The 14,144-nt window shown below is 43.3% G+C and overlaps 10 protein-coding genes across 10 annotated transcripts; 7 read left to right on the top strand and 3 right to left on the bottom strand. All coding sequences in view use genetic code 12, as the record gives it.

The window, feature by feature from the left end:
* Positions 1-35: 35 nt before the first annotated feature.
* PGUG_02373 (uncharacterized protein) lies at positions 36-755 on the bottom strand (the record flags this gene model as incomplete). Its single annotated transcript, XM_001484594.1, has 1 exon — positions 36-755. One exon carries the CDS (start codon positions 753-755, stop codon positions 36-38), a length of 720 nt encoding a protein of 239 aa, XP_001484644.2.
* Positions 756-1,041: 286 nt separating this feature from the next.
* Positions 1,042-2,406, top strand: DIE2 (dolichyl-P-Glc:Glc(2)Man(9)GlcNAc(2)-PP-dolichol alpha-1,2- glucosyltransferase; the record flags this gene model as incomplete). Its single annotated transcript, XM_001484593.1, has 1 exon — positions 1,042-2,406. One exon carries the CDS (start codon positions 1,042-1,044, stop codon positions 2,404-2,406), a length of 1,365 nt encoding a protein of 454 aa, XP_001484643.2.
* Positions 2,407-2,418: 12 nt separating this feature from the next.
* Positions 2,419-3,765, bottom strand: SMI1B (Smi1bp; the record flags this gene model as incomplete). The annotated part of the gene is made up of 1 exon (XM_001484592.1): positions 2,419-3,765. One exon carries the CDS (start codon positions 3,763-3,765, stop codon positions 2,419-2,421), a length of 1,347 nt encoding a protein of 448 aa, XP_001484642.2.
* A 1,021-nt stretch (positions 3,766-4,786) lies between these two features.
* On the bottom strand, positions 4,787-5,572 carry YST1 (40S ribosomal protein uS2; the record flags this gene model as incomplete). The annotated part of the gene is made up of 1 exon (XM_001484591.1): positions 4,787-5,572. The coding sequence occupies one exon, from the start codon at positions 5,570-5,572 to the stop codon at positions 4,787-4,789; it is 786 nt and encodes a 261-aa protein (XP_001484641.1).
* Positions 5,573-5,835: 263 nt separating this feature from the next.
* PGUG_02369 (uncharacterized protein) lies at positions 5,836-7,581 on the top strand (the record flags this gene model as incomplete). Its single annotated transcript, XM_001484590.1, has 1 exon — positions 5,836-7,581. The coding sequence occupies one exon, from the start codon at positions 5,836-5,838 to the stop codon at positions 7,579-7,581; it is 1,746 nt and encodes a 581-aa protein (XP_001484640.2).
* A 625-nt stretch (positions 7,582-8,206) lies between these two features.
* PGUG_02368 (uncharacterized protein) lies at positions 8,207-9,364 on the top strand (the record flags this gene model as incomplete). Its single annotated transcript, XM_001484589.1, has 1 exon — positions 8,207-9,364. The coding sequence occupies one exon, from the start codon at positions 8,207-8,209 to the stop codon at positions 9,362-9,364; it is 1,158 nt and encodes a 385-aa protein (XP_001484639.2).
* PGUG_02367 (uncharacterized protein) lies at positions 9,325-9,816 on the top strand (the record flags this gene model as incomplete). Its single annotated transcript, XM_001484588.1, has 1 exon — positions 9,325-9,816. One exon carries the CDS (start codon positions 9,325-9,327, stop codon positions 9,814-9,816), a length of 492 nt encoding a protein of 163 aa, XP_001484638.2.
* A 359-nt stretch (positions 9,817-10,175) lies between these two features.
* On the top strand, positions 10,176-10,508 carry PGUG_02366 (uncharacterized protein; the record flags this gene model as incomplete). Its single annotated transcript, XM_001484587.1, has 1 exon — positions 10,176-10,508. One exon carries the CDS (start codon positions 10,176-10,178, stop codon positions 10,506-10,508), a length of 333 nt encoding a protein of 110 aa, XP_001484637.2.
* A 390-nt stretch (positions 10,509-10,898) lies between these two features.
* GPI1 (phosphatidylinositol N-acetylglucosaminyltransferase) lies at positions 10,899-12,446 on the top strand (the record flags this gene model as incomplete). The annotated part of the gene is made up of 1 exon (XM_001484586.1): positions 10,899-12,446. The coding sequence occupies one exon, from the start codon at positions 10,899-10,901 to the stop codon at positions 12,444-12,446; it is 1,548 nt and encodes a 515-aa protein (XP_001484636.2).
* A 109-nt stretch (positions 12,447-12,555) lies between these two features.
* PGUG_02364 (uncharacterized protein) lies at positions 12,556-13,704 on the top strand (the record flags this gene model as incomplete). Its single annotated transcript, XM_001484585.1, has 1 exon — positions 12,556-13,704. The coding sequence occupies one exon, from the start codon at positions 12,556-12,558 to the stop codon at positions 13,702-13,704; it is 1,149 nt and encodes a 382-aa protein (XP_001484635.2).
* Between the last annotated feature and the right edge of the window lie 440 nt (positions 13,705-14,144).

Below are 14,144 nucleotides of genomic sequence, written 5' to 3'. Positions count from 1 at the left end.
CGCAATTTTCAGTTTCATTTTTCACTTTGCTCCATTCAATACTCACCACATATTTGCTGCTCGTGGAATTGGATCCGCCGGCGCACCACAATTTCGCGCTCAGATACCTGGAGACAGCACACCACTCCTTTGTCGTTGCCAGTAAAAACTATGTTGGAGTTTCCGAGCCACTCTGCGCAGCAGATATATGAGCCCGCAAGACAAGTGGTGGCTACAATCTTTTTTAGTAATTGTGAGTACACCACGACATAACTGCGAGCAGTGCACACCAAGAGGATATCTCTTCTGGAATAAGAAATGCATGTTATATGGCCAAGGTGATATTTTTCCAATTTGAGTTCATCGATGCCTTCGGCCAGTCCTCCCCAAAAATAAAGATTGGGGCCCAATGCTACGGCCCGTCGATCGTACTTTCTGCTCCAGCTTACGAGACTCAAGTAGAAGTCGTCGACCAAACCAATGCCTTGAAAATATTGAACTGTTTCGACTTCGCTAGTTTTCTTGACATGTTCATTTTTTTCGCAGCCATTTTTTTCAGCGAGATATGCTGCAAGATGGTGCAAAGGAGCACTCAGTAACAAAGGAGCAGATACATCCACGAGCCCAAATCGGGAACTGCGACGTACCCTAAGTGTGGTAGGTCGAGTATCAAGGATTTGAGCAAGAAGCAATTCTATTTCTTTGGTGTAAAAAGTAGCAGGTTGCAGAGTACTAGCAAGAAACCTAGAGTTGTCAACAGCAAAAGATCTCTGCATTGAGCAAGAAGAAAGCTAGAGAGATAGTTGAGAATTGAGCAAGTCAATTGAGAAAAGCTATTTGAGCAAAAGCTGAGTAAAGATTAGAAAGCGGTGAGAAGCCGACACAGAAAGAAAGCTGCCACAAACAAAACAAGCGAGCATTCTAGAATAGAATCAGTTTTGAGCTCATTTTGAAAGTGTGATTGAATTAACCTCAAATACAAAAAATGATTTTGTTATACTATGGACATCGTCCCACGCTCAGCCAAACCAAATTACTTTTCCGCGCGACTCAATTTCATCAATGGCCATAAAACAGATCCACCTACAAGCAGCGTTTGGAATTTTTGTGGCTGTAATATACCATTTGGTGAAGAAAAACGTACGGGCTCCATTCATAGATGAGATATTTCACTTGCGGCAGTGCATAAAATACTGCAATAATGACTTTTATAACTGGGATAACAAAATCACCACTCCTCCAGGACTCTATATACTTGGCTATTTGTACGGCAAAGCCTTGAATATTGTCGGAAACGCAGATTACTGCTCAGATTATGATGTACTAAGGTCATTGAACCTATTGGGTGGAACTATTGTGATGCCATATATGTTGCAATGGCTCAACAGCAAAAATGGATGGACCATCAATATCGTATCATTGCCATTGTTGTTCACGTATTACTTTCTCTTCTACACAGATGTGTGGTCCACGGTGCTTTTGGTCTCAGCTTTAGCCTTTGTTCAGCAACCCACGATTTCCAATAGTGTACTAGGAGGATTACTAGCATTCGCTAGTTTGTGGTTTCGACAAACAAACATCGTTTGGATCTTTTTCATTACCGTGGTGTTGGTGGAAAGGAAGCTAGACATCGGCTCCCAGTTCCAAATGTCAGATATCCAGCTTTTTATCATGGGATGTTTTAGGAATTGGCACCTAATTCTTCCCTTTGTAGCCAACGGCATTTTCTTCATTGCATTTCTCGTTGTTAACGGCGGTATCACTTTCGGCGACAAGGAGAACCACGAGATGCAATTGCATCTAGTTCAGGTTTTTTATTGCCTCACTTTCATCACAATTTTCACCTGGCCAATTTGGCTCTCTCGCGGCCAACTCAAAAGATACTTGCAGTTCTCTTATTTGAACAATTATGGTTTCAATCTGCTTTTAACAACTATCTGCTTGTTTGCAATCACGAAGATAATCGAAAATTTCACCGTGGTGCACCCATTTTTACTTGCTGACAATCGTCACTATACATTCTACATTTGGAGACGAATTCTTCTGCACAAAAATAGCAAGTACTTTATGGCTCCTATCTACCATTTCGCAACATGGACAGTGGCAGATTCCTTGAGATCCAAGAGAAACAACCCCTCGTTGGGCTGGACTGCGGTGGTGGCATATTTCGTATCAATATGTGTAACGGTGATACCGTCCCCTCTCTTTGAACCAAGGTATTACATCGTTCCGTTGGTATTGTTTAAAATCTATTGCAGCCCTCAGATGGACAATTTAGTTTGGCACAAAGACGAAAACTTCTATTACCGCCAGGTCCTTGATTTTGTTTGGCTCAATGGAGTAAACGTGCTCGCCATGGGTGTATTCTTTGGCTACGAATTTTATTGGCTCAGTGAGCCAACGAGTATCCAAAGAATAATTTGGTGAATTGTCTATGTATCATGATTCGGAATCGGCCAAGTCGAACTCAATTTCTTGCGAAAGCGGGCTTTTGAGATCTGGTTTATCGTTCTCGGAGCTGGACTTGGAGGTGGTTTTGACCGTGAGCTTTGAGCGTTTCAGATTCAATGGTTCATTGATAGTGTCGATCGATGCCAAGTTGCTGCGAATCACATCGTCAACGGACATTTCCCTCAATGGAACAAGCATTGTCTTTTTGCTTCTGAACTGGTTAATTAAGGTTTTCACTGTTTCTGATTGCTGGGACTCATCTATGGAAGAAAGCCATTGTTTCATCGTCCTTCGTTTAAGAACTTCAAAGTAGTCGAGCTCCTCTTTCGTATCCTTATCGTAAAACACAAGCTCGCCAATGCTTCCAAATAACATATCGCCATAATTCATATCTTCTGTAGGTTGTTTCAAGTTAAAATTACCATTTTCCAAGTCATTTGCAAAAATCAAAAGAAAATCACCCCAAGTTTTGGCAACCTGGTACTTTGTGTCGAACTCACGTCCGAATAGTATTACTTGTCCCACGACTCCTGGTCCGTTTGGAGGTGGAGACAAGTCTATGCCTATACAGTTTCCCACGCCATCAGTGACGAGTGGAATCCACATATCGTGGGCGTATGACTCGTGGATGGCACCCGGAGGGATTGAACGTTGTCTGGGTATGAAGGAATGAGAAAAAGACGAAGTGTCTGAGGCGGTTCTTGAATTATCATGAATATCAGGTTTTGATGTCGATTCGAACAAATCAACAGAAGAAGACGAATGCGACGTGAGATCCGATTCCGAGACTTGGGCTTTACCCAATTGCAGCAATGTTCGTCTTTGGGGATGGGTGGATGCTTGCTGAGGTGTGGAGTGTACTACCTTTCTCCAGTTCTCGGTTTCCACCACCACCTGGTCAATGGGAAGAAGACGAAGGCCATAAATCAAGCCTACAGAGCCCTGGAGAAATTCCTGTCCATCGGTGAGTTTATAGAACTCCAGAACGCAACTTGGAAGTATAATGCCCAAATCTTTCTGGACTTCGGCTAGATCAGAGTTTGTACATGGACTCTGCAACGTAGACTCGACTTCAGGAAAGTTTTTCAGAATCCAATTCTTTATGTGACGCCAAGCGAGCCGTACTTCATGAACACCTTCCATTCGAGACGCCAAGTCGATGTCGGTAGAATCTCTTTCGGGAGCCATTAGACTCGCAGAACTGCCATTTGTTTGGTGGAAAAGGACGTCAGAAGACGAATTGTAGACACGGTTGAAAGACTTGCGGGAGTCAAAGTCGGAGTACTTGTCGTTGGTCAGAAGGGTATAGAACCATTCTTGGAACCGCTTTTTCATTGCAAGGGATTATTAAGCAAGTAAACAAAAGTCAAAACTTAGCGGAATGAGTCAATAAGTCAATGAATATGGTCAGGAATTTGTGACGTTTTTGTAAAATTGTCTTTCAATTATATCAACGAAATATATGACCAAGAAACACAAATCGTTTGTATAGTTGCAACTAACAGCGCCCAGGAGTTTATAGTACTTCAATAGGCTCTCAGGCAGTGGATAGACCGATGGGCGAGATATGGGACTCGGAAACAACGTGGTGGAGAAATGACAATAACCACAAAATACAATCGGAAGAATACGCGTGGATCGCGATCCGAGACGAATATGGGGAAAAGCCAGAAATGAAAACATGGAAGTAAGCAAGACAAAAATAGCTAAGTAAAGCAAGGAAAGAACAGAAAACTAACCTAGAGTAGACAGTAGAGAAGTAAGCATGTAAAATAAGAAAAAGTCGCTTGCTCATCGAGAGCTAAGCAGACACTCAATAGACAGTCAGCACTTATGTAGCACTTTGTACAGATATGGCCCGGGCATGAAGAACCTATTCTATGGCGGATCACTCCAGAATAAGTACGATAAACCGGGCAGTTTTTATGGGAACCATGGCAAACAAGCGCCCTAACAAACCGCGAGGAAAAGCTACAAAATCTGAAAACAGAAGCAGTTCCAAAAAACATAGATCTCACCAGACAATGGACTCAGAACGAGAACACCATCTGATGTGAATACAAGTATCCACGAACTACGGTGGACGTTTGATTTGGTTGGTTTCGTTGGTAATCAAATTGATGAAGAGAAGAAAAAAACTCGCGCTTTTATAGGTCGTGAAACGACGAAAAAAACTGAGACTGAAAGTGAGACTGAAAGTGAGAGACTGAAAGTGACTGAATATGATTTCACCTCAACTGACCCTAGAAAATAGATAAGGATTATCAACACAACAAGAGATTACCATCTCTTGTCGTGTCTGTATCTCTACACTTGCTTCGCTACACTATATTATGTTATTTGGTACAGTACATGATTACCAGTTGGAAGCAGCAGCCTCCTCAGCAGCAGGGGTGGCACCGGACTCGGCCCAGTCGACGTCTTCGGTCTCTCCGGACCAGTCGGGCTCGGCGTCGGCAACAGGAGCCTCTTCAGCATCCTCAGCCTTGGAATCTTCAGCAGCATTTTGCTCAATCTCTTCTGGGTCTCTGTAGAAGTACAAATCGGGCATCACAGACCATTCGGTGGATCTGTCAGGAATGATTCCTCTCAATCTCAACACCTCTCTGGCCAACAACCACCAGATCAAACCGATCGAGTGCTTACCCTTGTTGTTACATGGGATGGCAATGTCAACGTAATCGGTAGGAGAGTCCATGTCGGTCAAAGCAATGACGGGAATGTTAACGTACGACGACTCCTTGATGGCCTGGGCATCGGTTCTTGGGTCGGTAACAATGACCAATCTTGGTTCCTTGAAAGAACGAGTAATGTAATTGGTGAAGTTACCTGGAGTGAATCTACCAGCAATTGGGGTGGCACCGGTGTGAGCGGCAAATTTCAACACAGCTCTTTGACCAAAGGTTCTCGACGAACACACGGCAACGTCAGCAGCGTTTGGGATGGCAGCAATGGTTCTAGCAGCCAATACGATCTTTTCCCATGTTTTACCAATGTTGATCACGTTGACACCATCGGGTCTGGTCTTATAAACGTATGGTTTGTTGTGCACAATCACGTTCTTGGAACCCAAGTGGACGTTAGCAGCCAACAACAACTTGGCGTCTTCAGCAGTCAAGTCAAAGGAAGCAGGCAATGACATTTTCGTGGTTGGTTAACGGTGAAAAAATCTGTGAGGGTTGAAAAATTTTAGAGTGCAGGGAGGCCGCGAGGGTTGAGCCCTGGACGCATGTGCAGGCACACACTGCCCGCGCTACCTCAGTGACGGCCCTCGGTGCACCACACTCCACAACTTTGGTGCGAACTTTCGATTTCTTACCACACAGTCTGCGGCGCGCCGAGATAAGGAGCCGTACGGCTCCAATTTATAAGCTCCATGTGTGGTGGAATTTCTTGTGTACTTTGATGCAAGAAACCAACATTCTTCTCAACACCGACGAGGTGGCCTATGAAGCAGTTGAAGAGATCAATGAGGTTGAATCTGACAATCTTTCGTTGATCTCAGATGAAGATGAAGACGATTATATTCAACGTAAACATCAAGAGTTGATGAGTTCAATGCCTTGGTACCAAAGACCGAGTTTACAAATACTTGCATTTGGGTCGTTCTTGTATATGATGTCCACATCTTTGGCAGAGGGACCTCGTCAAATGGTGGTTTTCAAACAAAGTTGTAATTCGGTGGCAGATTCGCATGGTATTTGTGACCCAATTGCCACACTGGAACTTGTGTCAACCTACAACTTCTACTCGCTTTTGGTGATGTCAATTGCTGGAACAACCGTGGTGGGTCGGATGGGAAGATTGGCCGACATTTACGGCCGTAGACCCGTGCTTATCGCCTTGACCATCACCAATGCTGTTGCCAAATTGATCAAATTATACTTTTTTTCTCACCATCAAGATGGTCTTCCCTTCTTTGGATTGCTTTTTGGTGACTTGATAGACTCCATTCTAGGTGGTCAATTTGCCCAATCGTCTATGTCAGCTGCTTACGTTTCGGACGTGCTGTCGGCTAGAAAGCGGACTGTGAGTTTGAGTTTGGCTCAAGGTGCTGCTTGTATGGGGATGGCGCTTGGTCCGCTTATTAGTGATGCTGTACTTCGTTATATGGGCAAAGATCCAGCAACAATGCCCAAAACTCCTCAAGATGGGTTCCTGGCTCTGGCAATCACTAGATCCTCCAAAGTAACCCTGTCGGAATTCTTTCCTCTTCGCATCGAATTTGCAGTGCTGGTGTTGACTTTTCTTTATTTCTTGGCAATTCCGGAATCCAGAGGCTACAAGGCATTGGAAAAGTCACGGGCTTCTTCGTTTGTATCCACCGCTGACTCTGCACGCAGTGCGGTTCGTGATGTCAACCCCAATCTCACCAGCTCAATTTACACTCAAATTGCAAACTTTTTCAGACCATTACACTTGTTAACTTACCCTGACAGTGTTGTGGCTCAAACCCACAAGAGGCACGCCGGCCGTGCCAGAGCTTGTGTGATGATAATGGTGGCTATCAATACCGGTTGTGCGACATGGCTTATGGGAGTTTCGGCCATTTTGGTCCAGTACGGAGTCTACAGGTTCAATTGGTCTGCAGGAGACATCGGACACCTGTTATCATTCTACTCTTTAGCTAGATTTGCGGTGTTGGTTGGTTTGTCTCCCATGCTTAATAACTGGTTGTTGCAGAGAAAGTTTCGGCTCAAAACCATGAAACGCCAAATGGATATGGTGGACTTTTATGTTCTCTTGACGGGATACTTTTTCGAGTTCATTGCGTTCTTCAGCATGGCTCAAAGCCGATCTGCAACAGGAATGCTTGTGGCTTTTGTTCTGGTTAGTCTTGCATCTTTGGTGACGCCGGCCACAATATCGACTATATCGAAATTCTACCCGGCTTCAAGAAGAGCAGAGTTGTTCACCGCATGTTTGATGCTCACCAATGTCTTGAACGTGGCGGTTCCATACGTCGTCATGAGATTGTACAATTGGAGTTTGCATCGTGCCTGGCCTTCTATGGTCCTCTATATTCATATGGGCATTGTGGTGATTTGTTTCTTTGCCGTGGTGGCCGCAAAGCACATTTTGAGGTTGAACAAATATTCAACCGACGAGCAGTTGATCTCCACAGCGGCAGAGGTATCTTTGCGGGGATAAATGCTACAAAATTAAAATTTGGCTGCAAATTTACGGGTTTGATAAACCTTGTATTATATGCTTGCAACGATTTACATTCTCACTGATATGCTGTGATGAGTTATGATATTGAGGAATGTTGCTTGCACTTTTGCTATATGGTATGCTACGATGGATATTACTTCTTTGGTGCCTATAAAGGCTTTGCTATATCTTTGCTATATATGGTCTGCTAGTTTTGCTGTGTTTGCTACATATTACTAGAAGATTTGAGGCTTCGCTCTGGCCCAGCTACTGCCAGATACTGCCAGCTATACCAGCTACACCCGGGTGGTTCCTATATTTAGTGTGGTATACTTGTACTTACTGTGGTATACTTCTTAGTGTGGTACTGTGTACACTGTGGTGTCTTCAATGTTACCGGTAGACTTGCTGAGAGGGTACATTTTGCTATAAGAGTGCTCGATATCTCTTACTCCCCCTTGCCATCTGCAATTTCCCTTTTCCAGTCGTCTCCTTCTCTCCCTAATCGCCGCTTATCATACGGACTTCGCACCGTTTTGGGCATTGGAGCCGGAGCCGCGCAGCAATCAGAAATCATATCAAGTGTATATTTTGAGGCGATTATTTTTCGCCACTGCTAGTCATGAGCGGGTCCACCAAAACATACGGTGAACACCTGCCCCTTATAGACCCAGCAACAACCTTGGAAGGTGCTGTAAATGACATTTATGAAGCCATCATCGATGACGATGAAGATGAAAATAATGAGGATGCAATATGGTTACGAGAACAAAGAACTTTGAACAAGGCCACTCACTGGATGAAGAGGCCCTCGGCGGTAATGATAAGCTGCTGTGCTTTTGGCGTGGCATTTGCAACTTCTAGTGGTGAAGCTACCAGAAACATGATAACGTTGAAACTTGCTTGTAATTACTTGGCTAGTAGCAGCCACACCGGAGTTTGTGATCCCAACGAAACCCAGTTGTTGGTGTCGAATCTTCTGCTTGCAGTGATGATATTGGCGGCGGTATTTCTGCTTATTGCACTGGGAAAATTGGGTCCCTTGTCTGATCAGCACGGCAGAAAACCTTTCCTTGCTTTGATCATTGGCGGCTTTTTGGTTGCCAGAGTGACTCGTTTCTACTTGATGTACCACTATGACACCCTTCGATTTGGTTTGATTGTTCTTTCGGAGACTCTTGGTAACATGTTCGGAGGAGTCATGTCTTTTGTCACTTTGACCAACTGCTACATTTCCGATGTAGTTGAGCCCCACGAGCGTATTTACTCGTTGGGTTTGGGCATGGCTGGTCTCTTTGTTGGATTGTCTTTGGGGCCAGTGGTGGGTAACTTTATCCTCTCCAAGTCTATGGGCAAGACCAAGGTAGCATCGATGAAACAGTCATACTACGCTATAATTGACCACGCAGAATACAGACCGCTCCAGTTTGAAATACTTATTTTTGCCTTGGCCCTTATTGTTTTCGTGGCGGTGGTTCCTGAGCTGAGATCTGCAAAGGCCCGTGGAAAGTCCCGGTCGCTCTCGCGGTCTCTGTCGCTATCTGCCATCGACGCACCCGAAGCAGTTCCCCGGTCAAATTGGTTCCAGGTGCTCAATCCAAACTTTTTGAAACCTTTGCGGTTGTTGACTCTACCAGCAGATGCAATCACAAATGCCCATAGACGGAATATTCCTAGAGAGCGAATCGTGGTTTTGACCTTGGTAATAGTGGACTGCTTTTTGATGTGTTTGGCGTTCCCATGGGTCAGGTTTACGTCCTTATGGAATCTACGCATTTGACTGGACCTCGATCGAATTGGGCATTGCTAGCAGTTGCTTGTCCTGCTCGAGCAATAGCACTTTTGTTCGTGTCGCCAATTTTGACCCACAAGGTCTTCCATAAGTGGTGTGGATTTACCATGATGAAGCGACAATACGACTTGATTGACTTCAGTATATGTGTGCTTGGCTTGGTGGCTGAAGCAATTGGGTTCTTGCTTGTGTACATTGCACCTAGCACCAATTTTTTCTTACTTGCAATGGTGTTCAACAGTCTCAGTTCGTTTACATCTCCCGCTCTCAACTCCACCATTATCAAGTTTTACCCCCGAATCAAAAATATGGGGAGGTCTTTGGAGCGTTGGCTCTTGTCAAAAAACTTCTTTGCCCATACTTTCTCCCTATTGGAATTCTCTCGGTTTAACAAGTTATCGGGTATCGAAGTGGCACAAGCCCTGGAATCATTTATTTAATTCTTTCCGCCTTGACTTTTTGTTTGCCCTCATAGCACTCATCTTTACAAAGCAATTGTCCAACTTGACAACAGAGACTCGACCTGTGCTCTCCCGCTCGGGATCGTCGGTGTCATATGAGACTCCAGGTGATGACTCAACTCCTCCAACGCTCCCATCTCACAAAAGCTTGACGGATTTGCACCGCAAGAACAGTTTTGTTCAGCGTCTGAGAACACAAACGTGACCTGCTCGTAGCTATATATTTGCTTTATACCTCACCATCTAAAGTCTCTATTGCTTGTTCTACCCATTACCCCAGATTGGTGTAATGGGCCCTACTGCGCGGCTTCTCAATTTGACTTTCTTGCCAACTGTATATGCTTTGGCGTGCCGCTGAAGTAGATCCTTATACTTCCGGTAATTACGGTTATATCCTCTCTCCTGCAAGGGTCACCAAAGAAGTACTTCTAAGGAGCGGTGTAGTCTCACTTTTGTTTTTGGTACTGGCAATTACGCTCTTTTGGATAACGAGCGAAATTGTTCACCGCTACATATTTCAGGAATCAAGTTCTCCACTCCGGAAAGATACATCCGCCGTTTCTGATAGCGACAGCGACGACGAAACGATTTCTATTTTGCCCACTCAACGCTTCCACAAAAACTTGAACACAAGCTCACCGTACTTACGAAGAGCCAGTTTTGCCCAATAATGGACCTCGTTTTCATACCCAAGCGCCTCTTAAAGCGCTCCCAAAGGGGACAAAAACTATATTTGATGGGTCTTCTGTCGCCAACAGCTTTGGTTATCGTTGATAGTGTGGAAGAACATACTGGAAAAGCTCTCATTGAAGATGCGGCGAAGCTTCCAATTGGATTGAAAATTTGTGGTCTGGCCAATTGTAGCATACCCAACCAGAACTTATCGTTCAGGCTTGACATGGACGAGAAGTATCCGCTCTGCTCAAAACACCGTACAATTGTCACATTTGAGCCTCCCAATTTTCGAAATTTGGAGTATTTTTCAATCAGCCATATTCTACTTTCAATCAACTGGTTCTGTCAACATCACAACCAATCCAAAACTTCTCGATACCCTAGCAATGGTGGAGCCTCCTCCTACACCCATCAGATCAACTCTCACTGATGACGAGGTCCTCGACAGTATTAATCAGTGCCACATGATTCGTGAAAAACTTCACAAATATCTCTTGAAGAATCGCTACATAAGGCCTAAAGTATTTATACCGAACTTTCTCAATTTCGTGTGGAATGAGCTTCGACTTCATTTAATTCGGGTCCTCGTCATTATCATTTGGAGTATAGAAAAGCTCACGATTTGGATGATATGGTTACTCAATTATAAGGTGTACAACATGAGCCTTGTGACCATTTCTCAAGCTTTTAGACAGCTTGAGGTCCGCATGAGACAGATCAACTATTTTCCTGTTCAGTTCCTCTGCTATTACAACAAAGAATACCTATACGACGACAAAAAAATAGTCTCAAGCTTACAGATTCCATTAAAGAACAAAAACTTGAACGTCAACAACTCAAACTATATCAACCTATTCAATTCATTGTGGATGATTCTCAACGATGTCATTTTGGGAATAACGTTTTGGCGGGTGATAGAGCCAAACTTAGCTTACCTTGCGTCTTTATTTGACGAAACCATTATTATCCGTACATTGGACCATGATTTGTACAACTTGGTTTCATGGGTTTCATTCAACCATCCAGCTGGTTTCAAGCTCAACAATGAACTAGGACTGTTTATGGGTAATATGTTTTTATGGAGCTTGAAAGTATGGCAGGAATTCATATCTAGTGGTGCCATATACTCAATAACTGGCTCCATATCTCGCGAATCTGTTGGTCATAGTCGTGGAATCATTGAGCGAATTATTCAGGTTTTGTGCTTTTGTGGCTTTTCATTCTTCTTGGGAGCGGTTGCAGACTTAACCAATATCATCACCTTCCATATCTACTGCTGCTACTACAGCTCAACCAGAATTTTCAATCGTCAGGTGAACACTATAAAGTCACTTTGTCAATTGTTTCGAGGAAAGAAATACAATGTCTTGAGAAAAAGAGTTGATAACTTGGACAACTACTCCAAAGTACCAGCTCAATACTTTGAAATTGACCAAATGTTGGTTGGGACCTTGATGTTCATCGTTCTAGTGCTTCTTTTACCCACAATCTTTGCATTTTATGTGATATTTTTCTGTGTCCAGATGGTCAAATTGGGTATCATGAATTTGATTGAAAGCATTCTCATTGTCCTTAACTTTCTTCCGCTATTTGTTGTCATACTCAAGCTCAAAAATTCGAACCGTTTACAAGGTGGAGTTCACTTATCATTCATGGGTCAAAGCTCAACTACAAATTACCTCGATTTGTCCAATAAGACATTGACATATCAGGAAATATTTGCTGATTTTCTCAAACTTTTCAGGAACAAAAATGCAAAGAAAAGAACCAAATTGACAGTACTCTTGTCCTTCTTTGCTGGCGAACCCATCTCGTTCACCTATAACGACGATCTACGAATTAACTACTTGATGCTTCCAAGAAACTACCAAAATACAGCCTCGATCTGGGAGGGCATAATAGCCGGGTCTGAAAGGCAACAACCAAAAAAATAACCCTCTAAGCATAACATTCATAACCTCCGTTTGTGTATATTATATACAGTACCTTCGATATCGAAATTCTCAACTTTCTCACGCTTCTTTCTTGATCATCCCTTTTCGCATGATTTTAAGTCGAGTTCAGGCCCGAAACCTCCAACTTTTGGGGTCTCGACGCCTCACTTCTTTGCATGTTCGATTATTTTCGTTTAAAAATGACGATGGTGTCTCCTTAGCTGATGCATTAAATTTACTTTCTCCTCAGAACGACCATAAACCTGTTGATTATCTGCCCTCACTCATTGATAATTTGAGGCATGGACCTGTTAACGAAAAGTTTTCGAAACAAGCACCTTCAGAGCAATTTAAAATGCCTGCCAGTGATACCAAGAAACATTTGGACCATTTACTTGCGGGTTTGAATGTGTTCACCACCCACACAATGTCCAACTACGAACTCCTTACAAGTCCACAGCATGTGGTAAGTAAGTACATAAAAGGACTTGAGGATGAAGCTGTTATTATTGCCATTGCCAAGCTTTTCTATTTTCAAGATAAGTTGACATTTCCAGTACTTTTCGACTTGGTGCTCAATAAAAATCTCCTTCATCTAGAAAAGTTACCAGTTGATGTAAATAGGCTATCGCCCGAAGCACTTCCGTACTGGCCCGAGGAATCGTTTTTGAGGTGGAATGTCATCATGTTGAAGAAGTATTATGACCAGAAGAAGCCGCTCCAAATTGTCAAGAATCTCAAAGAACACTTTGAAAAAAGCTACTTGCCAAGTATCCAGCAAGGGACGATTTCTCCGTTTTACGAACGAATAATCTGGAAGTTTCACCATGAATACTTCAAGCTGCAGACAAACAACAGTGGCTTGCGTAGTATCAAGTCTGAGATTTTGCTATGGGAAGCTACCAATGACAATTATACTCTTGCGGTCAAATTGTCCAAAGACAAGCAATTGGTACCATTGCAACGCATAATCTTTGAGATATGTTCGAGTGTACTGCAACAGAACAATTTATCACGGTCAGATCAAGTTCGGATAGTTGGCCAACTTAAGCATATATCGATCAAGAACAAATTGCATGCTTTACATTTGCCAGATAAGTTTGGCACTGGTGAGAGAGACATGGTGACTCAGCAGGTGTGTTCTAGTATGGAAAAGTTGTTGATAACAGTGGCTGGCATCGAAGAGTTGTTGAAAAAAGTAAGAAACTTACGAGACTCTTCCACACCCAACGAAGAGTGGATATTCATGCCTGCTTGATACGAGACACGATAACGATAAAAGATAACGATAAAAGATATAAATAAAGCAACGAAACTGTAAAAAGTGACCGCAATAATGCTCAGAATCAGACTGGCGTATTAGTCTCTATCTTCAATCTCAACTTCATTTTCATTCTAATTTGCCGAAATTTCGCAGCTTGATCTCAATTTCTTTCTGATTCAATCAACCCATGAAGATAGCTTAGTGACCAAAATAGTCCACGAAGTTTCCTAGCACAAATCGCCTCACCAGAGAACTCCAATACTAAACCATTACCAACCAGCACTCCTTGGCAGCCTTCGTGATTACCAGCACAATCCAGAAATTGTTCCTCCTCGAACGGTGAGATCAACAACTACCAAAAACTCCGATTTGACTCATCTCTTTATGCCCTGCGTTGCACCCGATGCCACAGGCGTGAAGATCATCAGCGGAGG

The sequence above is a fragment of the Meyerozyma guilliermondii genome, genomic scaffold (genome assembly GCF_000149425.1).
Source record: "Meyerozyma guilliermondii ATCC 6260 scaffold_3 genomic scaffold, whole genome shotgun sequence".
Taxonomy (NCBI): Eukaryota; Fungi; Ascomycota; class Pichiomycetes; order Serinales; family Debaryomycetaceae; genus Meyerozyma; species Meyerozyma guilliermondii.
This window is presented reverse-complemented; position numbering and strand designations above follow the sequence as displayed.